Source organism: Thamnophis elegans, unplaced genomic scaffold, assembly GCF_009769535.1.
Source record: "Thamnophis elegans isolate rThaEle1 unplaced genomic scaffold, rThaEle1.pri scaffold_85_arrow_ctg1, whole genome shotgun sequence".
Lineage (NCBI taxonomy): Eukaryota > Metazoa > Chordata > Lepidosauria > Squamata > Colubridae > Thamnophis > Thamnophis elegans.
The window spans coordinates 31,209-57,058 of NW_022473910.1; the positions used below are offsets into that span (position 1 = coordinate 31,209).

At 58.2% G+C, this 25,850-nt stretch overlaps 1 protein-coding gene and 1 pseudogene across 1 annotated transcript; one reads left to right on the forward strand and one right to left on the reverse strand.

Annotated features, from left to right (window-relative positions):
* Positions 1–1,396: 1,396 nt before the first annotated feature.
* Positions 1,397–10,719, reverse strand: LOC116523656 (non-lysosomal glucosylceramidase-like). The gene is made up of 17 exons (XM_032238784.1): positions 10,414–10,719; positions 10,244–10,335; positions 10,041–10,156; positions 9,698–9,916; positions 7,346–7,585; positions 6,919–7,021; positions 6,688–6,841; positions 6,158–6,283; positions 5,631–5,806; positions 5,430–5,534; positions 5,118–5,225; positions 4,635–4,786; positions 4,445–4,551; positions 2,469–2,611; positions 2,277–2,392; positions 1,998–2,189; positions 1,397–1,910 (listed from the first exon to the last, which is right to left on the reverse strand). The coding sequence occupies exons 1-17, from the start codon at positions 10,644–10,646 to the stop codon at positions 1,680–1,682; spliced, it is 2,613 nt and encodes an 870-aa protein (XP_032094675.1). The 5' UTR covers positions 10,647–10,719; the 3' UTR covers positions 1,397–1,679.
* Positions 10,720–10,781: 62 nt separating this feature from the next.
* LOC116523657 lies at positions 10,782–23,629 on the forward strand (annotated as a pseudogene).
* Positions 23,630–25,850: the final 2,221 nt, after the last annotated feature.

Sequence of the window (25,850 nt, forward strand, 5' to 3'; positions counted from 1 at the left end):
CAGCAAGAACCTCACTTCCCTTAATTATTGAGGGCCTCTTGGAGGGGATGGGAGGCTTATCAGCCCTGGAGCTCTTCCTCCTTCAGCCTGGAAAGCAGTGAGAGCACCCAGCCTCCCCCCCCCCCAGGGTCCCCAGCAGCAGCCACAGCTGCAGGAGGTCTTGGCAAGGCCCTTTCCATTGGCAGTGTGGAAATGCCTGTTGCCCCAACAGTCTTCCTGTCCAGCACCGGGATTCCTGGCTGGGTGCAGGTGAGGTGGCGTCTTGCATTAGAGGTGGCTTTTGGCCAACGGCGAGGGTCTGTGTGTGTGTGTCACATTCGGCCCCTCCCCTTAGCTCACACTGTTGCCAGAAGAGGCTGCTCCAGACCCCACACCGTGTGGGGCAGGGTGAAGATTGGCCGCATGAGGTCTCAGCTCAGCCTCCAGAAGGCGCTGCACACTGGGCCTTTTTCCTCTGCGTGGGATGCTGTCCCAAGAGCCAGTTTTTGGGGTACGTGGATGCCCACAAGCGGTGACCTCCCCTCCCTGGGGAAGCAGAGGCTTTCTCTGACCTTCCAGGAGGTCGGGGCTGAAGGCGGCTGAGGCCAGGCGGCTGCCAGGAGGCTCGCAGCAGCTCCTCCTCCCCTCCCAACGAGGCCCACTCTAGATCCACTCACACGGCCCGGCCTCCCCAGGTCCCAGCTGCCCCATCTCAGTCTGAACGATGATGGGCAGGGCAGGGGTGCCCATTTCACAGGGCAAGATTGAGATGGAGTCCCACCTTCTGCGTTTGTGTAAACAAAGAGAGGGGAAAGATGAAGTCCCCGGGGGCCACTGAAGCCCACCCTTCACACAAGACTGGGCAAACTTCAAATGTTCTCAGAAGGCGGCAATGCCAGCCCTTTGCAGGCCACTCCCCCCCTTGCCCAAGCCCAGCTGCTTAGCTAGACGCTGCCCCCTCCCAGAGGACGAACACCGGTGCCCCCCCGTCTCCAGAGGTCCTGGGAGAGCTTGGACAGGCTGGCAGAGCCCCTGCCCTGGAAGATGCAGAGGAGCACTCGCCCCACCCCACCCCTGGAACAGCCTGCTCTGCAGGAAGGAGATCCACCTCTGGCGGACCAGGGGCACCCGGGCAGCGGCCCCCTACTGCCTCTGTATGCAGAGGTGGTACAGTGGTTAAATGCAGCACTGCAGGCTACTTTAGCTGACTGCAGTTCGGCTGTTCAAATCTCACCGGCTCAGGGTTGACTCAGCCTTCCATCCTTCCGAGGTGGGTAAAATGAGGACCCGGATTGTTGTTGGGGGCAATATGCTGACTCTGTAAACCGCTTAGAGAGGGCTGAAAGCCCTATGAAGCGGTATATAAGTCTAACTGCTATTGCTATGCCACGGCCATCATCAAGGGTTCTGCAAAGCCTTCTTTCCAAGTTTAATTTATTTATTTAAATTAAAATCATTCACCCTCTAAAAATAACTTCAGATTATACAGAACGTGATTGTGTGCAAATCAAAGGGTGTTGGGGGTGGGGGAGTGTTGAAGATTGGATAATGCCAAGACCTCTAAGCTGCCCCCCTTGCCCAACAGCTCTGCTTTGCCCGCTGTCGGGGGGGAGGGGCTTCCTTCATACCGGGTGCCCCCGTGCGCCTGCTTTGGCTCAGGAAGGCCAGGCGGGAGCGGCAGCCTGCCCGTCTCCCCTGGCTCACAGGCCCTTGGGTTTGGCCACAGGTGGGGCTGGGAAGGGCTGCCCTTGTGCCGCCCGCTGCTCCAAGGCCAGCTGCATGCTCCAGATGCTCAGTGGGCGCATGTAGGCCAGAGAACGGAAGACCTTCTTCTCACAGTAGGCCTCGGGGGTCTGGAACGCCATGCCCAGCCGCTCCCAGACCGTCCGGTAGCAGCCCTCGGCGGTGGAGAAGCCCTCCTGCACCAGGCCCTGTGCCAGGCGAGAGGAAGCCCAGTCAGCCAGGCTGGCACCCCGCCCCTCCCCGCCTCCCCCCACCCACCCCCCATCGTCACCCACCTCCTGGATCATGGTGGCGGCCAGTCCGTAGACCACACCGACCCACACCTCGTCCGACTGCAGACTGGAGGTGTCCGGCGACCCCGAGGGACGCATGCCGTTCACCGCCCCCATGGACCCTCCCGAAAAGCCCATCACGTTCAGCTCAAAGATGGTCTTCAAGGCACTGAGCACGTGGCTGCGAGGGAAAACCTGTGGACCAGAGGGGGCTCGTGAAACCCCCTGCCCCCCCCCCGCTCACAGCCCTCCCCCCTCAAGCCTCCTGGCCCCCCTCCTCACCTCGGACTGGCCCTCGCCCAGCCCACACGCCCGTAGGAACCACTGCCCGGCCAGTTGGTCCGCCATGACGCTGTCCGAAGAGGGTCCACGGCCGCTGTCGTAGTTGTAATACTTCCCTGCGAGGGAGAAAAAGCGGGTTGGCTGGGGGCTCTTTCCGGCCCTGCTGACCCGCCCGGCTCGGCCCAGGCTTACCGTTCCAGAGCAGCCGCTCAAACGCTGCCGTGCCCTTAGCCAGGATGCCCGAGTACCTCTCCTGGGCCGGCCCGTCTGCCAAGGCCTCCGCCATTCTGCACATCACGCAAAGGGATGCCAGCCAGAGGCCGCCACAGTAGGCACTGGCCGAGGAAAGAAGAGGAGGGGGTTGCCCAAAGGGAGGGACGAGAGGCGCCTTGGTCAGAGAGGTGGCTGGGCAGTCGGAGCTGCCCTCTTCCCTGGCATCAGGAGGGCAGGCAGCTTGGCTCAGGAATCTGCTGCTGCCAGCAGCGCCCCCTGGGCTGGTGAGGAGGGCTGGGCAGGGGGCCACGGAAAAAAGAGCGTGGAGCAGCTCAGCCAGGTTCCTGCTGCCGACTGCCGGGGGCGGAAGGTGGCTCGATCGGTTCCACCACAAAACCGCGTTCGACTAAAGCACGCTCGACGAAACTGCGTAGCTGACGTCATCAACAGGGCGACAACAGCGCGGAGACAGAAGCGCGGAGCAGCGCGGAGACAGAAGCTGTAAACGCTAAACCTAAAATTAACCCCTAAACCTAACCCCCCCTAAACCTAACCCTTAACCTAACGCTAAACCTAATCCTAACCCTTAACCTAACCCTAACCCTAACCCTTAACCTAACCCTAAACCTAACCCTAAACCTAACCCTAAACCTAACCCTAAACCTAATCCTAACCCTTAACCTAACCCTAAACCTAACCCTAACCCTTAACCTAACCCTAATCCTAACCCTTAACCTAACCCTAAACCTAACCCTAACCCTTAACCTAACCCTAAACCTAACCCTAACCCTTAACCTAACCCTAAACCTAACCCTAACCCTAACCCTTAACCTAACCCTAAACTTAACCATAACCCTTAACCTAACCCTAACCCTAAACCTAACCCTAAACCTAACCCTAACCCTTAACCTAACCCTAACCCTAAACCTAACCCTAAACCTAACCCTTACCTTAAGTTGAATCGGCTTGCTTTCAAAGCGCTATTTAAAGCGCCCTTCTTTCTCCGCGCTGGCTGTTGTCGCCCTGTTGATGACGTCAGCGACGCGGTTTAATCGGGCGCGGCTTAGTCGAGCGCGGTTTTGTCGTGGCACGGGCTTGATCCCTAGAGCCCGTCTCCTTAAAAGGAGAGCTCCACCCTCTTCTGACCTTATCCGCCTCGCAGGGCTGGCATTGACTGCAGCAGAATCCCACAAGGCTGAGCTTGCTTAACTCCCCACCACCACACCAGCCCAAGGACCCTGTGCCTAGTGGTACCTCCTCCATTCAGGGGCATCCAGGCCTCCTGATGCCTCCGGCTACTTCCCACCAAGCCATCCCCTCCCTCCCCCATGCGACAAGCGCAGAGGCCACGGAAGCCGTGGATCAAGGCCACGTGATTTGTCGCCGTGGTGGTACCCCCCTTTAGTCCTGCCAGCTCTGCAGAGCAGGGCACCCGCCTTCTGTCCTCCTTCTCGGCCTCATCCAGGCAGGGCACCAGAATGCCCAGCCCCCTCAGCGGGGCAGCCCTCCCCCCGTTGGAAGTGGGACCTGGAGACACCCAGACAGCAGAGTCCATGAGCCCCAGGGACGCTGTGCAGGGGGAGGCAGGCGGGGGGGGGGGAGGTAGCAGGGCCCCCGAGGGGCTCAGCTGCCAAGGGACCCTTCCTCTGGGAGGGCACAGGGGGTGGGACTCAAGCAGGAATTAGCCTTGAATGCTTGGACAGCCACCAGAGAACCAGGACTGACCCCCCCCAGGGGACTTTTCCCCTGGGCACTGGGGGGGGGGGGTCCTCAGGATCATGTTTCAAAGCCCTCGAGAGACGACCACCTACTGCTACTCAGGGGAAACGGCGGCCAGGCCAAAGAGCCCCAGGCCCACAACTGGAGGGGGACTCCCAACACCCCACAGCAAGAGGCCTTTCTGGGTGGGGGTCCTAGGATGGTGGGGGGGGCAGGGCTCCTGGCCCGTCACTCACCTGGCCCCGGTGGCCACCCAGGCGTCATAGGTTTGGTCAGCAAAGCCCGAGTTCTCAATGAGGCCGTCTCCGTCGGTGTCGAACTGTAGTTCCGACTCCACCACCGCCTGAGGGCGGCAAAGGGGTCTGAGGAGGGGTCCGTGGGGCCCCCCGGGGGGGCTGGCAGCCCCTGCCCTCCCCTGCACTGCACCTGGCAGACGGGCCACATGTCCTGCAAGAAGGCCCCGTCCTGCATGAGGAAGTAATCCCGGTACACCTGCAGCACGAACTTCAGGTTGAGGTCCTTCCAGGTGGCCGTGTCGTGGATCAGGTAGGCGTTGAGCCGCTGCCAGGGCTCGTCATCTGCCCAAGAAAGCGGGAGACGGTGTGGCTTTCCTCCCCCCCTCCCTCAGCACTCCAGGCGGGGCCCCCAGGGGATATCCCCCAAACCTCTCAGCTGCTGACAGCCTTTCGGGGGCCGTCCTCCCGCCCACCCAGACACAGGAAGCGGGGGCCGCACAATCTCCTCTCCCAACAGCCCCGCTTGGCGGCGCATTCGGGCAAATTGGAGACATCCCGCCTTGCACAGGGGCAGCCCCCAGGGAGCCCCCCCCCCACGCAGCCAGGCCCCAAGCCGAGGGAGCCCCTCAGAGCACAGGCCTGACCTGCATGCAGACATGAGGGGTGGCTTTACCTGGCTCTCCGATGTCGTGGGGAACAACGTTGCGCAGCTTCACCGGGGCCGTCTGTCCGCTCATGAGGTACTGCCGAGGGCGAGCGTCCTCATTCAGCACTGCAGCAGCTGGGATGGGGCAGGGAAGCGCCGTCAGCAGCTGTCCAATCGGCCAGCCGGCTGCCTCTGCCGCCAGCCAAGCGCAGGCCGGGCCCTCGGGAGCATTCGACACGGCTCAAGGAGGCGCGTTCCCTCCTGCCCCTGCCGGGGGCATCCCTCGGCCCAGACCGCCTGCAGAGCCGGCCGAGGAAGCCCAAGGGGGAGGGCACCCACCCATGTCGTACTGCAGGCTGAGCTCCAGCTTGGGCCACAGCATGGCGAGCGCAAAGGAGGCGTAGAAGTGGACGTCGTAAGTGTTGTACATCCGGTACTCCTGGCCTGGAAGGAGGAAGCGGCAGCGGCTGCACATCACACTGGCTTCCCCCTCCCCAGCATCCGTCCCGTCCCCCCCCGGGGCCCAAAGCGAAGCCTCACCTTCCAGGTAGGCAAACCTGCCGTACTCTTGCAAGACCGGGAGCAGCTGGGAGAGTCCCCGGGCCTCCTGCAGGGCCTCCCTGTCCTCGGGCAGCAGCTCCAGCCAGATGGTGCCTCCGTCGGCCAGGAAGTAGAGCTCATTGAAGAGGGCCGACTTATACCAGGGGGGCAGGTCGCTGCGAGAGGCACACAGGGGTCCTTCGATGGGTCCTCCTCTGAGAGGTGGGCTCACTCTGCCCAGAGGCCTGCCCACCCGGCCTGGGGGCCCAGGAAGAGTGGGGACCCAGCCACCCCTTCAGCAGAAACAACGCAGAGCCGATGGGGGAGGCAGCCCCCGCCATGATCACAGAGTCTGGGCAGCCCAAGGCCAGGGGTGGGGGGAAACCAGGGGTGGGGGGTGGAGGAGACAGCCTAGAAGCAGCCTAGTTTGGCCGGAGTGGACCATGGTGGCAGAGGGAGAGCAGGAAAAACCTCTGGCGCTGGGCCCCTTCCTGCCACTCAGGAGACCCCCACCCACAGGGCGCTACCTGTTCGCCAAAATGGGCCCCTGCCAGGCCTCAATCCTCTCCTCCCAGGCCTCGTAGCGGCTCAGCAGATGGTGGGAGAGTGCTGGGCAGGCGTTCCCGTCGCTGCCAAAGAAGCGAGTGTACCACCTGTGGGCAGAGAGGAAGACGGACCCTCAGCCATCCAGAGCCTCGGTCGGGAAGCAAAGCCAGCCCGGCCCAGGCCGCACACAGACCTGGGGATTGGGGGGAGCAATTTTCCCAAGGGGGGCCTGGGAAACTGGGACTGTTGTGTGGCTCCACAGGCCGGAGAGAGACAGCCAACGGGTCGGATGGACCCATAGGTGGTAGGATGCCCACCCTGCAGTTTGGTCCTAAGAGAAGCCCCGTTTCCTGGGTCAGGCGAGGGTCCGCTCCATGAGCGTGTGGCATGCTGGCGCAGCCCTGGGCATCTCCCCGCAGGCAGAGCTGTGCGGGTCACCCAAGTGGGTCCAACCCCAAAGCACAGAGACACCCCGCCCCCCGGGAGCCAGCCCTCCCCAGGAAGCACCCACCTGCGATGCTCCTTCTCCGCCGATCCAAAGCGAATGCGAGGCATGTCCCAGGCCAGGCCCAGCTCCAGCGTCCCACGACCGTGACCGGCCACCACGCAGGTGGCACACACGGCTGCTGCACAGACCTCCCCCTTCTCCGTGGGGGGGCTCTGCCCTGCAAGAGAGCCCCGAGCGTCAGGGGCCTGTCCTCCTGCCTGCCTGCCTCTGCCCACCGTACAGCCCAGGACTCACCCTGAGGGGATGCCAGCCGGCCATCCGCCAAGAGATCCTGCCAGACCTCCTGGCCGGTGCCAGCAGGGTTGAAGGCCGTAAGGTAGGTAACAGCAACACCTGCCTGGGGGGGGGGGGAGAGAGAGAGAGAGAAGGGAAGGACAGAGGGGAATGAAGAGCCAGGCCCCTCCCTCCCTCGAGACAGGGACGACGATAGGCGGGGAGGAACAAGAGAGCCCCAGAACAGGCTGCGGGGAGGGGGCTGGGGTACGAGCAAGGGGGCCTTCTAGAACGCAGAGGCACCAGAGCTGGGGAAGGCAGCCACCCCCCCCCTCGGGGCCTTGTGAGCAGAGGTGTGGCAAAGAAGCCACAATGGGGCTCTCTGCCAGCCTGCAAGAGGCAGCCCCGAAGGGCACTGCCATGGACCATGGGGGGGGGGGTGTCCTACCTTCTCCCGGGCAGAGATGGCCAGGGTGTAGGGGTTTGCAGGAGTCACGTGGTGCAGCATCACCCCACGGACGCAGCTGCCCCCCTTCTCCACGCTGAAGGGCTCGTTCCAGTGGCCGCCCCGGCAGTCCTCCTTGGTCTCCGTGCCGTTTTGAAAGGTGAACATGATGGAGACTTCCACCTCCTCGGCCCCCTCGTTCTCCACCTCCCAGATGAAAGCGCCCACGGGGAGGCTGGAGTCCTAAGGACGCAAGACGGGCGGCTCGTCTGGGCTCAACCAGCCTCATCCAGCCCCCTCTGCCCCTCCTTCCCTGCAGGAGCACCTGAGGGCCACCAGATTAATAAGCGAAACAATCCCTCCCTCCCCACACACACACACTACCCAGAAGGAAAACCTAGTTCTGGCTAGGCCAGTCCTCAAGCTGCAACCATCTTCGTCAGTGGCCAAAGTTGCAATGGCGTTGAAAGAAACGACCTGTGACTGGTAATTCTCTCCTGCCACCGTCCCAGCATCTCCCGGATTCCAGCACCCGGCACGTCTTTACGACGGCAGCAGCCTCCTGGGGCCAACGGGGCGCCCTTCTGCGACTTTGCCAGCCAGCTCCAGACACGGGGGAGGCCAGGTTCACTTAATACCGGTATGATTCACTTAGCAACTGCCATGATTCACTTAACCACGATGGCAGATAGAGATCGTAAAGTCGGATGAAACTCACTTGGTCAGCAATGGAAATTGCTGCTCTCGGTTGTGGTCGTAGATTGAGGACTAGATAGGCAGGTTTTCATCCCCTCCCCCAGCCCTGGATTCTGGATCAGCCTACCCCCCCTTCTTTCCATTCCATCGAGCCCCAGGCCCCTCCAGCGTCTTCCCCACTGCTGGCCCCTTGGCTCAGGGAGCCCAGAGACCGGCTCCTCCGGCATTCCGATCACCAGGCCTGGGAGGAGGGCCCCACCCCAGAGACCTCGACCCATGGCAGCTTTTGCCAAAGGGATGGCTGGCTTCCTGGAGACAGAGGCACCCCACGGACAGCCCCCCGTCATGCTTGTGGGTGACCTCTGGGGAGCTACCAATGACGATGCTGCCTTCATCCTGGCCCCCCTGGCCCCTCCCCAAGGCTTTTGGTATCATCATTCATTCATTCATTTCATTTCATTTATTAATATTTGTATGCCGCCCTTTTCCCTGGGGGGACTCAGGGCGGCTCACAGTTCAAGGGGGGGGGGGAGGACAAACCAAGTTACATAGTGGGCTGACTGCAGGGGGAAGGGAATGGGGGTGTCCCTTGTTGAGACCTTCTTCCTTCTCCTCCTTGCCTGGAATCAGTTGGGGAGGGTGTGTGGAAAGGCCGAGCCCTAGGCCCGTGTGTGTGTGTGTGTGTGTGTGCATTTGGGGTCTCTCAGCTCTCCCTCACACCTACAAGTACCCCTAGGGGAGGTCATTCAACAGCATGGGGGTCTTTTAATACGGCAATGAGACCCTCGATTTTGCATGTCTGCCAGGGCATCTTCGGAAGCATCTCCAGCGCCCGGAGACTGGGACGGTTGGGGAGGGGGAATTGGCAGGGACTCAACCCCAGCAAGACGAAGGGGCTCTGGGCGTTTGGGTCTCCCCAGAATCTCTTCATGGGAAAGTACCGGAGGTCCGGCTGCTGCTGGAGCAAGGAGTGGCAGGCGTGGCAAGCAGGAGTTTTGTCCGGGACTACCTTCCACTCTGCCTGCACCCGTTCCTGCACCGGGAGGCCCCGCTCGGGCTTATCCACGCCCCAGTTGCTTTCCCTTTGGATTCCCGCAATACTCTGCACATGAGAAGACCCTCAAAACTCCCCCCTCCCCAGAACATGGCAGCGCGTGTAATTTGGGTTTTCCTGTGCAACATGGCTGCTGTGCTTTCCCAGGGAAACGCAAAATGCTCATGATCAGCTTCAAAGGCGGAGGGGCACCTCCTGCCCACGCAAGGCTGCTCTTTCTGGCTGAGTCTTCCCTCCCCCGTGGCTTCCCTTGGCCCCTGAACTCCATTGCCCTCCATCAGCTCCCTTTGCAATTTGCAACCTCACGCCTGAAGTTACACAGTTCGGAAATCACTCAGCCTGTCAGGCAGATTTGCCAGGTGGATATTATGAATTGCACAGCCCAGGGCTGGAAGTTCAGCGCTCAGCACTTAATTGCAGCAGGTGTGTGGTTGGGAAGCCAAGCGGGGAGGGGCAGGAGGCAGTGGTGCCACTGCAGGGCCAGGGAAGGGAGCCCTGGCTAAGGGTTGGCACGCGATAAGTCCCAAGCCCGAGGCTCCAGCCACGACCAGCCCGGCCTTTCCCCGACCCCTCGGATCACACGGGACCCCCAGCCGGAGGCTCACCTGGTAGTCGTGCGGGATGATGGGCGTAATCTGCCGGCAGGTCAGCACCACCTCCTGCCCGGGCAGCTGGTAGACGGTCCAGGCGCGCGGGTAGAGCGCGTGGTAGAAGGCGTAGTGGCCGCAGAAGCCCCAGTTCCAGCCCTGCAGCCGGCTGGGCCGCTCGGGGGAGAGCACCTGCTGGTAAACCGTCCGGCCCTTCCGCCGCAGGCAGACCGTGAACTGGGCGGGGGAGGGAGGGAGGGATGGAAGGAGGAAGAGGAAGCCGGTCAGGGCGCCGCACGGAGGTCGCCCGGGGGGGGGGGAGCCCCGACCACCCCTCCCCTCCCTTCCCCGCCCGACCCACCTGGTCCGCCGCCACGGCCCGGTGCTGGTACAAGCCCGGCGAGAGCTGCCACCTGCAGAAGTCCCCGCGCCAGCCACGCGTGACGGTGCCGCCGCCCAGACCCCCCAGCGGGCAGCCTGCGGAGAAGGGAGGGAGGAGGGAGGGACGGTTGGACGGCGCCCCCCCGGCCCCGGCGCGCCCCCGGCCTTCCGGGCGGCCCCTACCGTAGATGGGGCGCAGCGGCTGCGGGTGCAGCAGGTCGATGAAGGGCAGCCGCTTCTCCACGCGCGTCTTCCGGTACCACCAGCCCAGGTACCTGCGGGGGGAGGGGAGGGTCAGCCGGGGGAGGGGAGGGGGGGTCCCCGGTCTCCCTCGGCCGTGGAAGGGGCCCCACCTGAAGGCCAGCCCCAGGTGCCGCAGGGCGTGGGCGGGGGAGACGTCGCCGGCCTGCAGGGGCTTCCTGCGCTCGGCGAAGCGGTGGGCCAGGCACAGCCGCCACCCGAACCGCGGCACCCCGCGCCCCGCCGCCCGGCCCTCGTAGCGGCTCATCATCGCCGCCGCCGCCGCCGCCTCCCCGTCCCCGTGCGCGCCCCGCCCGCAGCCCGCGCAGCCCCCAAAGGCAGCCATGGCGGGAGCGGCAAGCGCGGAGCAGCGGACCCTCCGACGGCGGCCGCCTAGCCGGAAAGCGGAGTGGGCGGGGCGGAGGGGCGGCCCGGTGGCCCCGCCCACCCCCTCCGCCCCGCCCCCTTGGGGGAGAGGGAGTGCGCGTGCGCGCGTCCACGTGGCCGGCCCCGCCCTCCGCGGCCATGATCGAGGTCTCGGCGTCGCTTCTGCGGGGCGCCGTTTTCCTGGCCGGGGAGGCGCTGGAGTGCCTGGTGACGCTGCGGAACCCGCTCCCGCCCGACGCCACCTCCGCCTCCAGGTAGGCCCCGGGAGGGGGGGCGCTCCCTCCCTTCCCTCCCTCCCTCCGGCAGCTCCCGGCCCTTCCCTAAGCTCCGCCTCCTAGGCCAATGGGGGGGGTCCCCCGAGGTCCTCCAGTCCACCCCCCGAGCCCAGGCAGGAACCCCCCCACGCGCTTCCGGCCTCCTCCGGAAACCCTCCCGGGATGGAGAAGCCGCCCCTTCCGGTTGTCCCGGGTGCCAGGAAATCCCCCCCCCCTTTCGCTCCCTTTGGCTCGTCCCCCGAGTGGGCTTCCCCCTCCCCCCTTCTCTCCTCCTGCTTCCTCCCCCCTGATCCTTTAGGGGAGAGGTCGGACCCCCCGCCCCCCCAACTCTGGGGAAGCCCCTGAAACACTGGGAGACCCCCTCCCTCCCTCTCCCCCCGTCCTCCTCTTCAGTCCCCCAAATGCAGCCCCCCTCCCCTCTGGGGAAGCCCCTGAAACACTGGGAGACCCCCTCCCTCTCCCCCCGTCCTCCTCTTCAGTCCCCCAGATGCAGCCGCCCTCCCCTCCTCCTATGGGGAAGCCCCTGAAACACTGGGAAACCCCCCCTCCCTCTCCCCCCCCCGTCCTCTTCAGTCCCCCAAATGCAGCCCCCCACTCCCCTCCTCCAGCCCCTCTGAGCCTCCTAGTTTCCCCCTCTGGGCTCCTCCCAGGATCTCTGCTCCTTCCCTCCCTTGGGGCAACCAGAGGCGGATGCTCCACGTGAGGCTCTTCTAACCCTCCAGCGGTCTCTGATCCTCCCCCTATTCCCTTCCGTTAAGGCAGCCTGGGGGCTCAGCTGCTGCTGGTGCTTGAGCCAGGTTTGCGGTGGGCTTCCCTTGCTGCAGGGCGACCTTTTCTCTCGGTGGAATTCCCCTTGGTTACATGGGGCCCAGAGGTCAGGTCTGCCCAGATCCCTCTGGAGAGACGCATCAGCCTCTGTCGGGGCGGGTGTGTGTGTGTCATTGAGGGTTGAAAGCCGCCGAAACCCGGCCCTTGAGGGGCTGCCGGTAGCTGCCTCCTGGGTGGAATGATGGGCCCGGCCCTCTTGGCTGCATTCAGAGAGCTAAAGAAGAATGCAGAGGCCAGACAGCTTTAACTTTTAATAAATTTATATGCCACCCAATCCCGTAGGACTCCGGGCGGCTTACAGAAACAGGTTAAAATAAGGAGTTAAAAATAAAAAGAAACAGTTTAAAAGAACCAATTTAAAAAAAAACAATGCGCCATACACTCCCATCTGGGTAGGACTGGACCTCATTCATGAAGTCAACAGCCCCAGGCCTGCCGGAATAGCCAGGTTTAGTGGCTTTTCGGAAGGCCGAGAGAGCGGGAAGGGTCCGGATCTCTACGGGTAGGTCGTTCCACAGGGTCGGGATCCCCCCGGACAGGATCTGGGGGATCCCGTTTCACCTCCCTGTTTTATCTCTATTCATTAGGTTTCTATGCCACTTGTCTCCCCCGCTGCAGGTCGCTTATGAATGATAGAAGCACAAGTGAAATATGATTAAAAGGTTGACATTAAAATGTTATTGAAAACTGTGCTATAAGCATGCCTACTGGAGCCACGAGGTGGACGGGGTGGGAATGGGGACTTTTACTGCCCTCCCCCCCCCTCCCGCTCGGGGCCCCAGGCCAGCGGGTAAAATTCTGATTCCCTCCCAGTAGGCCAAAAACGGAAGGGGCAGTTCTCACCTCTGGGGCGAGAGGGGGCCAGGGCAGGAAAGGCGTTCTCTCCTCCTTGACCTGCCTGCTTCTGTTCCTGAACAGGGGGGGGGGGAACGACCCTAGCAGCCTCTTCCACTGCTGTGAGGGGGCTGGGCTGGTCCCCCTCCTCGGATACATCCCTGGGTTTCAAAGGTAACTCCCAACCCCTTGAATTTGATCGAGAAGCAAACCGGGAACCAGGACAGCCCACACACGAGCAGTGTTTCATGTGCAGCCCAAGGGGCTCCCAAGACTCTGGGCCACACCGCCTTCTGCACCAGCTGCAGCCTCCGGATACTCTTCACGGGGAGCCCCATGCAGAGTGCATCGTTCGTTTGGTTGTTAAATTGTGATCACGAGACTGAGATGGGGGAGCGTATAAATTGTTTAAATAAATTATAAAGTGTTGGATGGGGTCATATGTAACGTTCCCATGGTTCGTCCATGAGGCCAATGTGGAGAAAAGACACGGACACGATCTTTCTCAGGATGGAGCGACCCAGATTGGGGGTCTGAGAGCCCCTTTTATTGAGATAGGACAAAGGCAGGAAGAGCAATAGCATGTGGTTAAAAACAGCCTGTGAAAGTACAATTTCTAATCTACTGCTCAGAGAAGTTCTGTCTATATATGGTCAAATCCTGGGCATCATTGGTAGGGCACATCTCAGAATGTTATGTTGTGAACTATCAGGATGTTATGGGGTTTTAGGAGTTTGTTTTCTCCTGTGTGGTTCAGCGTGGCTCTGCATGCCCTGGTATGAACTGGGCCATGGGTGTCCCACACCTACACAAGGAACTATATTACAACAGTCATACTGTCCCAAATAGACCCAGAGTGAGATCTGGGGGCACAGGACTCCTGGAGCAGACGGCCTCTGGCTCCTGACTTGGTCACCTCCGCGCTGCCCTGGAGGAGCCTCCAAACAGCCTTTGGCTACTGCACAGAGTGTACTGGCATGGGCACTCAGGGATGTTCCTGGGCGGGCATGTGCTGTTCCTCTGTGCCCTGAGCTTCCTCGCTTTGCCAGTTTGCCTCTGGGTGCAATTCCAGGGTCTTCCTCTGCCAGCAGAGCATGTCTCAGTTAACCCTCTCAGAATCCATTTTTACTTATGATCATTTGATTGCTTTGATTGGGTTTTATATTGGTTGGTTTTATTGCGCGCTGCACAAAGATCCCTTGTATGAAATGGGAAGCCATATAAATGTGATAGCTAAAAACAAATAAATTGCCTACATGAGAGAATAGAAAGGAGGCTCTTCAAATTTGCAGACAAGGCTTGGAATTGTTGATAACTAAAAAGGCAGGATCAGACCTGACGTAAACCGGGGGGGGTGTGATGTTCCCGTGGTTCGTCCATGAGGCCAATGTGGAGAAAAGACACGGACACGATCCTTCTCGGGATGGAGCGACCCAGATTGGGGGTCTGAGAGCCCCTTTTATTGAGATAGGACAAAGGCAGGAGGAGCAATAGCATGTGCTTAAAAACAGCCTGTAAAAGTACAATTTCTAATCTACTGCTCAGGGAAGTTCTGTCTATATATGGTCAAATCCTGGACGTCATTGGTAGGGCACACCTCAGGATGTTATGTTATGAACTATCAGGATGTTATGGAGTTTTAGGAGTTTGTTTTCTCCTGTGTGGTTCAGTGTGGCTCTGCATGCCCTGTTATCCACTGGGGCATGGGTGACTGCTACGCCTACACAAGGAATTATATTACAACAGGGGGCGGGGGACTGCTAACACTTTAGAGCGAATGCTGGCTGGGGAATTCTGGGAGTTGAAGTCCAGACATCTTCAAGTGACCAAGGTTGAGAAACACTGCTTTAGAAGATAGACTCAAGAGGCCTCCGGAGTATCCTGACAGACCCGCACATAGGGCCCTATCCAACAAGATGCAGTTCAGTGGTGAGAAATGGAATGTCCTGCAGTTAGGCAGGAAAAACCAGGTGCACAGGTACAAGGGAGGCGGTGCGTACCGGCTCAGCAGTGGTGAGAGGGATTTGGTGGGTAATTGCTTCCTGCAGCTGCCAAACACCACCAATGTCGTTCTAGGGGGCATCAGCACAGGGGCAGCAGCATCAGAATCACGGGGCCTGATAATAGCACTTTATACTGTGCTAGCGAGGTCGCACCGGGAATGCCGCATTCAGTTCCTGGTCCAGTAATAATACAGAAATGATGGTGAGACCCTGGAAACAGTACAGAGAAGAGAGACAAAGATAATCTTGGCTCTCGTAGGCATGGTTTTAGCACAGTTTTTAATTCATTTCATTTGTCTTGTATGCCGCCCACTCCCGGAGGACACAATAGACAAGGGAAGGGGGATAAATAGACAAAGACAACACTTTAAAAAGACACAACATTCACAATTTCCGTGGGGTTGGATGTTTCACAAGCCCCCTGCCTGCTGGAGCAGCCAGGACTTGGTGGCTTTGCGGAAGGCCGGGAGGGTAGTAAGGGTCCGGATCTCCACGGGGAGGTCATTCCAGAGGGCGGAGCTGCAACAGAGAAGGCTCTTCCCCAGGGAGTCGCCAGCCGACATTGGCTGGCAGATGGAATCCAGAGGAGACCTACCCTGTGAGATCTAATCGGTCTATGGGAGGTAATCGGCAGGAGGCGGTCTCTCAGGTACCAGATCCGATGCATGTAGGGCTTTATAGGTAACGACCAGCACCTTGAAGCCGGTCCAGAGACTAATGGGTAGCCAGTGCTTAATCACATTTTAATGTCAGTTTGTTTAATCTTTCAATTATTTTTCACTTGTTTCCATAATTTATAAGGGGCTAAATTACAGTGAGCAGCTAAAGGAACTTCAGGTAGGTAAGTGTGGCTTAATGAAGGGAAGGCTTAGGGGAGACCTGATAGCTGCCTCCCAATACAGGAAGGAAGGAAGGAGGAAGAAGTCCATGGAGGAAGCTCCTCAGAGGGAAATGGAATCTGGAAATCCAGAGGAAATTCAGTGGGAATGATTAATCAGCTTGCCTCCTGGGATTATGGCTATTGGAGTTTTTTTTAAAGAAAAGATTGGACAATCATTTCTCCTGGATGGTATAAGGACTTCTCTGCCTCGGGAAGGGGGTTAACTAGAGCAGGTATTGGCCATCTGCAGCTCTTTTCATTCCCTCTACTGTGGCTCTCTCCTTTGCTCTGTTATGGCAGAGGGATGAAGAGCTGTCGTCCTGCCACGAAGGTGGTGGTGGTGATGGCCAGAGCCTTAGTGTGGGAGTGAAGCATCCCTGCCCTTGCCTTTTGCGCGAAACAGCGTTCCGCCTTTGACGCAGTACATTCGCTGCGTGGCATGACAAAACCGCACTCGACTAAGCCGCGCCCGATTAAATCGCATCGCTGACGTCATCAACAGGGCGACAACAGCGAGCGCGGAGAAAGAAAGGCGCTTTAAATAGCGCTTTGAAAGCAAGCCGATTCAACTTAAGGTAAGGGTTAGGTTTAGGGTTAGGTTAAGGGTTAGGGTTAGGGTTAGGGTTAGGTTAAGGGTTAGGTTTAGGGTTAGGTTAAGGGTTAGGGTTAGGGTTAGGGTTAGGTTAAGGGTTAGGTTTAGGGTTAGGTTAAGGGTTAGGTTTAGGTTAAGGGTTAGGGTTAGGGTTAGGTTTAGGGTTAGGTTAGGTTTAGGGTTAGGTTAGGGTTAGGTTAAGGGTTAGGATTAGGTTTAGGGGGCTTAGGTTTAGGGGTTAATTTTAGGTTTAGCGTTTACAGCATGCTTCTGTCTCCGTGTTGTTGTCGCCCTGTTGATGACGTCAGCTACGTGGGTTCGTCGAGCGCGCTTTAGTTGAACGCGGTTTTGTGGTGGAACCCATTCGCTGTTGCTGCGCCTCCGTGGGGCCTGCCCCGCTGCTCTCTCTCTCTCTCTCTTGCGCAGCTGAGAGAGAGTCCTCGCACAATCGGACAAGGAATAAGGATGACAACCGGCCGCGAAACCCTTTTGGCCCCGTTGAATCCTGCAGAGCGCCAGAGACATTATTCAGTTACACACGTAGCCCTTAAAAGCTAACTTCACGTTCCTCGAGATTTCTATGTAATACGGTCGTCTGAAATTATCTTTGCATTCAGTTTGAAGGGTCCGCCGTAGTCCCCAAAAGTTTTTCAGGGAGCAAAACCTTTGAAAAAAATGTGTCGCCTGCTGATGAAGTGAGCAGAAGCCGGGCCAAAACGCCCCCCCCCCCCCCCCGGGGGTCCAGGGCTTCTTCTGCTTCCCTGAGCAGTTTGCCTGGCAGCCTGAGCTCAGATGGCTCTTCTCGGGGGTCCTGACTGACCCAGGGTTCAAGCTGCAGGCTCCCAAGGGGGCCTGGGGGGGGAGCTCACCAGCGGAGCCACAGCCCCAGACCCTCCCGGCTAGATGTGCGCGGAAGAGAGGCCTCCCACTGCAGCATCAGGCTTGTTGTAACGGAGAATAATCCACAAGAAACCAGGGTTTTGGGATATCGCCGTCAGCGCAAAAGGTAATTAGAGGGCTTGTGAAGTGAATGGCCAGGGCCCTCCCCACGCCCACATTAAAGCCCTGCATGGCATCGGACCTGGGTACCTGAGAGACACGCCTCCTGCCAATTACCTCCCAAAAGACCGATTCGATCGCACAGGCTCGGCCTTCTCCGGATTCCATCTGCCAGCCAATGTTGGCTGGCGATCCCCGGGGGAGAGCTTCTCTGTTGCAGCTCCGGCCCCTCTGGAACGAGCTCCCCGTGGAGATCCGGACCCTTACTACCCTCCCGGCCTTCCGTAAAGCTACTAAGTCCTGGCTGTTCCGACAGGCTGGGGAGCTGTTGAAGTATCCAGCCCCACTTCATCTGTGAATGTTGTGCATTTTTAAATTTTTTGTATCATCTTATTTATTCCCCTTTCCCTGTTTTATTGTGAGCTGCCCGGAGTCCTTCGGGATGGTGGGCGGCATACAAAACTAATAAAACAAAGAAACACTTCTCTCCTGGCACCCTGGGAGCCTCCAAAGCTGTCTCGTAAATCCAAAGGGGGATCACTGCAAGGGTAGAGCAGAGTATGGGCACTATAGTCCCAGAGGAGGAGGAGGATGTAGAAAATGGCATTTGCTTTCAGAAAGGGCTCCTTGCCCTCTGGGGGTTTTCTTTTCACAGGACTCCAGCGGGTGACCCTCACAGTGGCCTGGCCTGGCATTCGCTTGCATTCCTCTCCTCTTACTCTCTTCCAGTGAGATCCTGGCCTGGGCCAGTGCTCAGATCCACTGCCAGTTGCACACCAGTGAGAGCCGTGTGCTCTGCCACCTTCGCAAGATACTAGCTACGATGCCCAGGCAGAAAACGAGACGTCTTTGTGCCCAACAGAGGTGAGTTGCATCTCGAGGAGGGAGCCTCCTGGGGAGCGGGGGTCTCTGCCGGGGCTGGTGCCCATTGCCTGAGGTCAGAGGGTCAAAGGGGGACCCCTGGGGTTGGGAGAGGGAGGGAGGCCCTTGCCGGTATTCCAAGCGAGGGTCTGGCACGCTGAAGGCCACTCTTGACAGCGCACCCCACAAGTCCATAAGAGCCGAGGGTGGCGCAGTGGTTAAATGCCGCACTGCAGGCTACTTCAGCTGACTGCAGTTCGGCAGTTCTGCTGTTCAAATCTCACAGGCTCAAGGTTGACTCAGCCTTCCATCCTTCCGAGGTGGGTTAAAATGAGGACCCGGATTGTTGGTTGGGGGCGACTATGCTGACTCTGTAAACTGCTTAGAGAGGGATGAAAGCCCTAGGAAGCGGTATATAAGTCTAACTGCTATTGCTATTTATATCTATATCTCGATCTCTACCTATATCTATCTATTCATCTATCTAATCTATCTAATATATCTAATCTATCTATCTATCTCTCTATATCTATATCTCTATATCTCTATATATCTATATGTATATATGTATATATCTCTACTATCTATATTAAAAAAGAGCCGAGTGGTTTAAATGCAGCACTGCAGGCCACTTCAGCTGACCGCTATCTGCAGTTCGGCGGTTCAAATCTCAACGGCTCAGGGTTGACTCAGCCTTCCATCCTTCCGAGGTGGGTAAAAATGAGGACCCGGATGTTGTTGGGGGCGACATGCTGACTCTGTACACGCGTTAGAGAGGGCCTGAAAGCCCCATGAAGCGGTATATAAGTCTAACTGCTATGCTAAGTGTGGAACGTGAGGCCCCGGAAGAAGTGAGTGGACCCCTGGCAAAAGAGACGACGGGAGATCACCGCCAGTGCAGGGGCTTTGGGTGACGGCTCCTCGCCAGCAGGCTGCAGGAGGGGTGGCTTCTGGGGCTTTGAGTGCCAGGAGACAGAGGGAGCAGCCCTCTTGCTCACAGCCTCCTCGGAGGCTTTGAAAGGACCCGGAGTTTGCCAACTTCACTTGCTAATGACTTTAGGAAATTGTCCATTCAACTCCTTTTAAGCTATTAAAGGCTTTTGGGCCTTCAGTTTTCCTTCAATCAATTAAAAAAAATAATACTCAGAAGGTTAAGAACGTAAAGAATGAGAAATAAAAGAGCAAAGTAAAGATTTTGATCGTAGAAGATTATACCACGGACTAAGGATCTAGAAAAACTTGGAGTAGTGAAACTTCTGCAGTTAAATTTTTCAAGTAATTCTAAAGAACTTCTGGGAAATGGACTGTTACAAGACGAAAGAAAATAATGTCATTATCTCGAAGAGAAATGTGATATTGTGGCAGTGTTTGAATGAACGAAAGATTAAAGCGGTTTAAAAGTAAAGGGAGAAATATAAATATAATTTGATCAAGGTTGCAACAGAATAGAGGAAGTCCTCCACTTATCACCATTAGTTCCAGGGACTGGTCATAATTACAGCAGTGCTGGAAAAAGAGACGTGGCCCCTCGCGGGTGGCCCTGTGGGTCAACAGGGGCGAATTTGGGGGCTTGGCAACCCCCCCACCTCCCTCCCATCCTACGCCTGGCTGCACCCAAACTGCCTTTTGGGCCTTCCTGTAAGAGGCAGTGTGTGTGTGGCCCAGACCCTCCCCCCTTACCCTGGCCCCAGTGCCCTGCGCCCACACAGGATCTGCCGCCCTCCTGTTGTGTCCCTTCCCCCCTCCTCCCCCTCCCGCTGCTCGCAGGCGGCCCTTCGGGGGCACCTGAGGTAGGAGCTGGAGGAGCAAGGGTGGTTGGGAAGAGGAGGAGCCCGTTCTCACGCTCCGTGGGATGCCCCGATCCCCCTGCTCCCTCCAGGTCACGCGTCGGGGATCCCACAGAGAAGAGGATGGCCTGAGGCGGCCTTAGGAGGAAAGCCTCATGGAGCCGCCAGGCGCTCCCTCACACAGGCCAGGGGTGCCTGAAGGCGTTGAGAAGCCCAGCAGGGGGAGAGACGCGAACCATAGAGGCTTTGGGGCGCAGGACAGTGAAGGCTGGTTGCTGGCTGTGGGTCTTGAGGGGGCATTTCTCAGGGACAGGACTGTGGGGTGTACCGTTCCCGTGGTTCGTCCATTGAGGCCAATGTGGAGAAAAGACAGGACACGATCTTTCTCGGGATGGAGCGACCCAGATTAGGGTCTGAGAGCCCCTTTATTGAGATAGGACAAAGGCAGGAGGAGCAATAGCATGTGGTTAAAAACAGCCTGTAAAAGTACAATTGCTAATCTACTGCTCAGGGAAGTTCTGTCTATATATGGTCAAATCCTGGACGTCATTGGTAGGGCACATCTCAGAATATTGTTATGCACTATCAGGATGTTATGGCGTTTTAGGAGTTTGTTTTCTCCTGTGTGGTCAGCGTGGCTCCTGCATGCCCTGGTACAAACTGGACCATGGATGACACATACTACACAAGGAACTATATTATAACAGTGGGGCTGGCGGTAAAGCCTGGGGCAGCTGGGTGCTGAAGACGCCTGGCTTCTGCTCGACACACCCCGCAGCGTTGCCAACCGAGTGCACCATACACAGGGCAGCCCCAAAGGGCAGAGGAAGGTGGGGGGGCAGCTACAGGTCACATGTGGTTAGGCGGGGGGGGGCCTGAGTCCTCCAGGGGCAGCTACGGCTTTGCATTGCAGCCCCCCCTAGGATTGTGCACGCAGCCTGTGCTGCCCGTCCCCCCCCTCCCCAGGTCCTTACCTGGGATCCCACCCTCTTTACGGACTACAAGTCTTGCACAACCCACAACCAGAAGAGCCAAGATTGTGGTTGTTGAGCAAGTGGGCCACATTGGCATCTTAATGGCTTAATGACTGCTTTGTTCCAACGACAGAGATCACAGTCCGATTTGGGCTACTCTGTTGAGGTTACTTGTAGGCTGTTACTTCTTTTTTTTGTGAATTTTTTTGGGGGGAATTTTAATTTAAACAAAGGTTTTTTATAGGCTTCTCTCCGCACTTTGTTGCTTGAAGGGTCTCTCAGATAAATCTCCTTGTCCACCAGTGCTACTAAAGTTAACTTGTCTTTGGTTGTCAATCTTGCTTCTGAAAACATTCTCTTTCTTACGTCTATTGTCATTAATATTTCTTTTTTCCCTCTTCTGTGTCCTGGAATCTGGGGTTGAGCTCAAATTCGTCGAATTCCCTTGTTCCACATTCCCTTCTTTCCACTTTCATCCACATTTGCTCCATTATTAAATTCATCTATTGCAGTGTTTCTCAACCTTGGCGACTTGAAGACTGTCCGGACTTCAACTCCCAGAATTCCCCAGCCAGCGTTTGCTGGCCTGGGGAATTCTGGGGTTGAAGTCCGGACATCTTCAAGTCGCCAAGGTTGAGAAACACTATCTATTGTCCTTATCTCTTATCTTCTATATCTTCATTTCTCCCCTTTAATTTTTTGGGGCTCCAACCCCATCATCTTTTGCGGTGAGGAAGACTAGTCTTTCCAGCTTCTTCTCATTCTCCCATATCCTTCCAATAGATTTGAATTCCCGCCAAGTATTTGGGAATGTTAAGGTTTCCTTATCTAAGTGTTGACCCATGTTCCAAAACAGAAGAGAGAAAGAAAACGGGGGGAGAAAAAAACCCCAATAATGACTGCCAGTCTTCCAGGCTTCTCTTAGCTTTTATCAGAAGGCTGTTACTTCTGATAATCCTTCATGGGCTTCTTGGTGGCCCCCAGACCCGAGTAGGAGGAGGGGGATGTCGTTTGTAAGGGTGGGGGTCAGAGGTTGATGTTTCTGGCCTTCAAGGGGTTGGGGGTGACTAAATTGGTTTATGCTGTGCGAAGGTTGGAAGCCATTTCGTGAATTTTTTTTTCTCTTTTATTCTTATTTTTTTTACTTGGTATTTTTTCTACTTTAAGTCCAGTTTGCATTGGATTTCACTACTAGAACGAAATTTCTTAATAAGTTTCATTTTTAAAAAAAAAAAAAAAGGAAGGGGAAGGCCTTGCTGAGGGCTAGTGACATGTGTTTTGTTTGCAGGGGAGCGGGGTCAGTGCACTCATGTCAACACCCCCCAAAGATCCTCTTCTGTGACTTGAGGCGGATCCTGGCGAGTCCAAGAGCTGTGAGCGCTGCCTTCCCTTCCCCCGTGGGTTGCGCTGAGGGGTGAGGGGGGCGGGGGGTGGACACCCCAGAGCTGCAGGAGGGGCCTGAGAGCAGAACGGGACCCGTCGTGCCCTTCCCTCTCAGCTGGCCTGGGTCCACGGCCCCTCCCTATCGCCCCCCCAGACTCCTACTGCGAGAGCTTCGGTGGACGGGCCTCCCTCCTTCCGTGGCCAGACAGGTGAAGTACGTCTACAAGCTGACCATCGGCTGCCAGCGGGTGAACTCGGCCATAAGCTGCTCCGTTGTCCCCTTACCGAGTGATGGTGCTACAGGGTAAGCCCCACCACCACCCCACCCCGGTCCCCTGCCTGCCCGGGACTCCGGCCCTCCCGGCCTCCTGACTTGGCTTCCTCTCTCCCCAGGGCTGAGAGACTACCCCTTCCCCCAGGACGAGACTGTGGCCCCCTCCAACCCCTTCCTGGAGGAGGAAGAGGGCGGCCTGAAGAAGTCCTCCCGCCTGGCGGACCTGGCCACGGAGCTCCTGACGGTCGTGACTTCGCGGCGGAGTTTGCGTGAGTGCCCCCCCCCAATCTGGAAGATCGTCCCTTACAGCCCCCTCCAAAACCCACCATGGCCTCGGCGCCGTGGTACCCTCCACTTGGGGCCCCTCCCAGGGGTTCCTTTGCAAGAAGGCCTCCACCACTCCTCTCCTCACCACTCCTCCTCAACCTCGGGAGGCAGCTCCCCCTCCCTATAAGCTCCTACCGGGTCACTTGGGGGCCGGCTGGGCCGCAATCTCAGGGCAGCTCCCTCCCTCCGCCCTCAGACTTGTTCAACATCAGCAGTGCCCAGGGCCGAGTGGCCACCTTCTGCATCTTCAAGACCGTCTACAAGATTGGGGAGGACGTGGTGGGCACCTTCAGCTTCTCCGAGGGGGACACGCCCTGCCTGCAGGTGAGGGGGGCCAGGTGCCTCCGGGGGGCTGCCTAGCGGGAGGGGGCACCGTTGCTGACGGGCTGTTGTCCCCACCAGTACCTGGTGAGCCTGCAGACGGAGGAGCGTGTCCAGGAGGCCTTCCAGCGCCACAGGGGCCAGGCTGCCTCCTACAGCACCCACGCCCGGCACCAGGAGTCCTGCCTGCACACGGCCCGCACCAGCTTCATCCTGCCTATCCCGCTCAGCTCGGCCCCGGGATTCAGCACCAACGTCGGTGAGCCTGTGGGGTCGGGGGCTCCCGAGGCAGCCCTCCCGGGGCTCTCCTTACCCCCTGTCAGACCTGCCGGCGCCCCTTGCCCTGAGCACTTCCCTCCCTCCCTCTCTTCCACAGTGTCCCTCCAGTGGAGGCTCCACTTTGAGTTTGTCACTCTGCGGGACGCGGCGAGGCGAGGCGCGGTGGCTCCCAAGGACCCGTCGGAAGCCGCCAGCTGGACAGGAGTGGAGCAGATGGATGTGGACACTTTCAGTGGGACTTGCCCATCAAGGTGTGCACCACAAGCCCCCCTGCTGAGCTACCTCCGTCTCCCAGCTGCCCAGCTGCAGCGCTCTCTCCATCTGAGCAGGAGGGGCTGGCGGGAGAGGAGTGGGGGCCCCGGAAAGACTCCTCCGGACACTGCCTGGAGCCCGAGGACTCTCACCTGCGGAGTGCCAGCCTGTGGGAGGCCATGGATGGCAAGGACCCAGCCCGTCCTGGCTGAGCATTTCCCCTCAACCATGGAGACCCAGTGAAGCTCTCGCCCCTCCCTTCCTCCCTCCCCCTCCCTCCCTCCCTCCCTCCGTGCCTTATGAAACAGCGCCAAGGCTGAAAGGGCGGGGACCATTTTTCGGCTCTTCCACCCTACCCAGAGGCTGTTTCGTGTCTGTCACAAACTCCTGGCCCCTCTGTGTGCCCATGGCGATCTTGCCACCACTTGCCCAGGATGCAGAGGAGTAGGCGGGAGGCCCGCCCTCTTTGCAGGCCTTCCTGGAGGAGGAGGAGGAGCCTTGCCCTCCACCCGGAAGCCCCACTCTCGGAGCAGGAGCCACTGGGCAGTCCCTGGCCGCCCCCTCCTCTCCTGCACCACCTGGGAACTGGGACCTGAGGAGCAGATGCCGGAGGGCGACCCCCCGCGATTCCCAGCAGTGCGGGGGAAGGAGAGCTGCAGGCTAGACGTGGGGGAGGGAAAGAGTGCAGGGACGGGATAGAAAGGGCCCATTCACTAGGGTAGGCCCGGAGCCCCCGTGGGTCTGGTGGGCAGGACTCCAGTGGGGCTGTGGTGGGCTCCATTCCTCCCTTGGGGGGCTTCAGCTGGTAGACGAGCCCCCCCCCCTCCCCCCGGGTCTTGGGGGGTTTCAGTTCCTGCTAACTCTGGAGGTTCTTTCCTTTATTTTTTTTATTTTTTTCCAAAACAAACACAACACATAACAATCTTCTCTTTTTAATACTGTAGGAGTGTATGGTTCAAAAGACTTTCGTGCCTCTCTTCCACAGTCATCAAGGTAATTCATATTAACTCAAGTATTTTAACTCAGATATTATACATATTACCATCATCATACCTCCATTTAACTACAATTGTTTAATGTTATCCCTCCTTCCTTCCCTCCTTCCTTCCCTCCTTTCTTCTCTCCTTCTCTCCTTCATTTCCCCCTTCCTTTCCTCCCTTCCTTCCCCCCTTCCTTCTCTCCTTCCTTCCCTCCTTTCTTCTCTCCTTCTCTCCTTCCCTTCCTCCTCTCCTTCCTCCTTCCCTCCTTCCTTCCCTCCTGCTTCCCTCCCTCCTTCCTACCCCTTTCTTCTCTTTCTTCTCTCCCTTCCTTCCTCCTCTCCTCACCTTCCTCCCCTTTACCCTTCCCCCTCTTCTTCCCATTCCTCCCCTCTTTCCTACTCTTACATTCCCTCATTTTCCTCTGCCTTTCCTTTCTCCTATTCCTCCTGGAGGGTTCTTTGGCATTTGGGAGTGGGGGGGGGGTCTGCTTGGTTCATTTTGGGCGTCTCGAGGGTGAAAGCGGTTCAGCAGGCCGCTGCCACCTCCCGGACCTCCCCCACTGGGCTGCTGGTCCTGGAGGTTACTAATCATGGCTCTCCATCCCTCCCCCATCTGAAAACAAAGGGCCACTGGGGGAGGCAAGGCCCCTCCCCCCCAGGATGGCCAGTGGGCTGTGCTTCTTTGAGTAGCCCTGGGGGACCGGTTTGGGGCCCCTTCTGCCTTGTGGGGAGCCCCCCTGTGCTTCTCCAAGGACAGCCGAGCCCTTCACACCTCCTGCCCAGATCTCCTCTGGATCAGTGAGAGTTTGGTTTTCAATTACTCAAGTCTTAGTGTTACCTTTTAAAGAAGAAACTCTAGTACAAGTGTGACTTTTCCTGTGTATTTAATGAAACAACCACTCAATAAACGGAGGGACCCCTCTGGATTTGTGGTCTCTCGCCTCTGTGGAGGCGGCGAAGTGCCAGGGCCTGTTTTGGGGAACGATGAGGATGATGACATTTTCTTGGCTTGCTTTGATTCCCACAAACTCTTGACTTCTCTGCTTGCTTTTGGGGCAGAAAAGAAGGGAATGAGGTGCCCTCCCAGCGAGAGGCACCATGGCTGCCCCTCTTCCTTTCTTCCATCTCTCAACCTCCAAGCAGCTCCACCTTCCTGGGTCAAGATGCTCCGTCTCCCCAAGCTGGACTTGGAGCAAGGAAGGAGGACCACTTCCGCTCTTCTGCCTTCCCCTGTAGGGGATGATGGGAGGCCGGGGCGGGGGGGGGGGGCTTGGCAGGGTTGGGCAGAGGAAGGAAATAGGGGGAAGGTGGAAGC

Bases quoted from the DNA above. Each gene is read 5' to 3' on its own strand.
- LOC116523656 (XM_032238784.1), bottom strand. From the start codon at position 10,646: ATGGCTGCCTTTGGGGGCTGCGCGGGCTGCGGGCGGGGCGCGCACGGG. The intron at 7,022-7,345 runs GTAGGACACCCC...CCCCCCCCCCAG, and splicing joins CCATCTCTGCCCGGGAGAAG to GCAGGTGTTGCTGTTACCTA. The intron at 1,911-1,997 runs GTGGGTGACGAT...CGCCTGGCACAG, and splicing joins CCGCCACCATGATCCAGGAG to GGCCTGGTGCAGGAGGGCTT.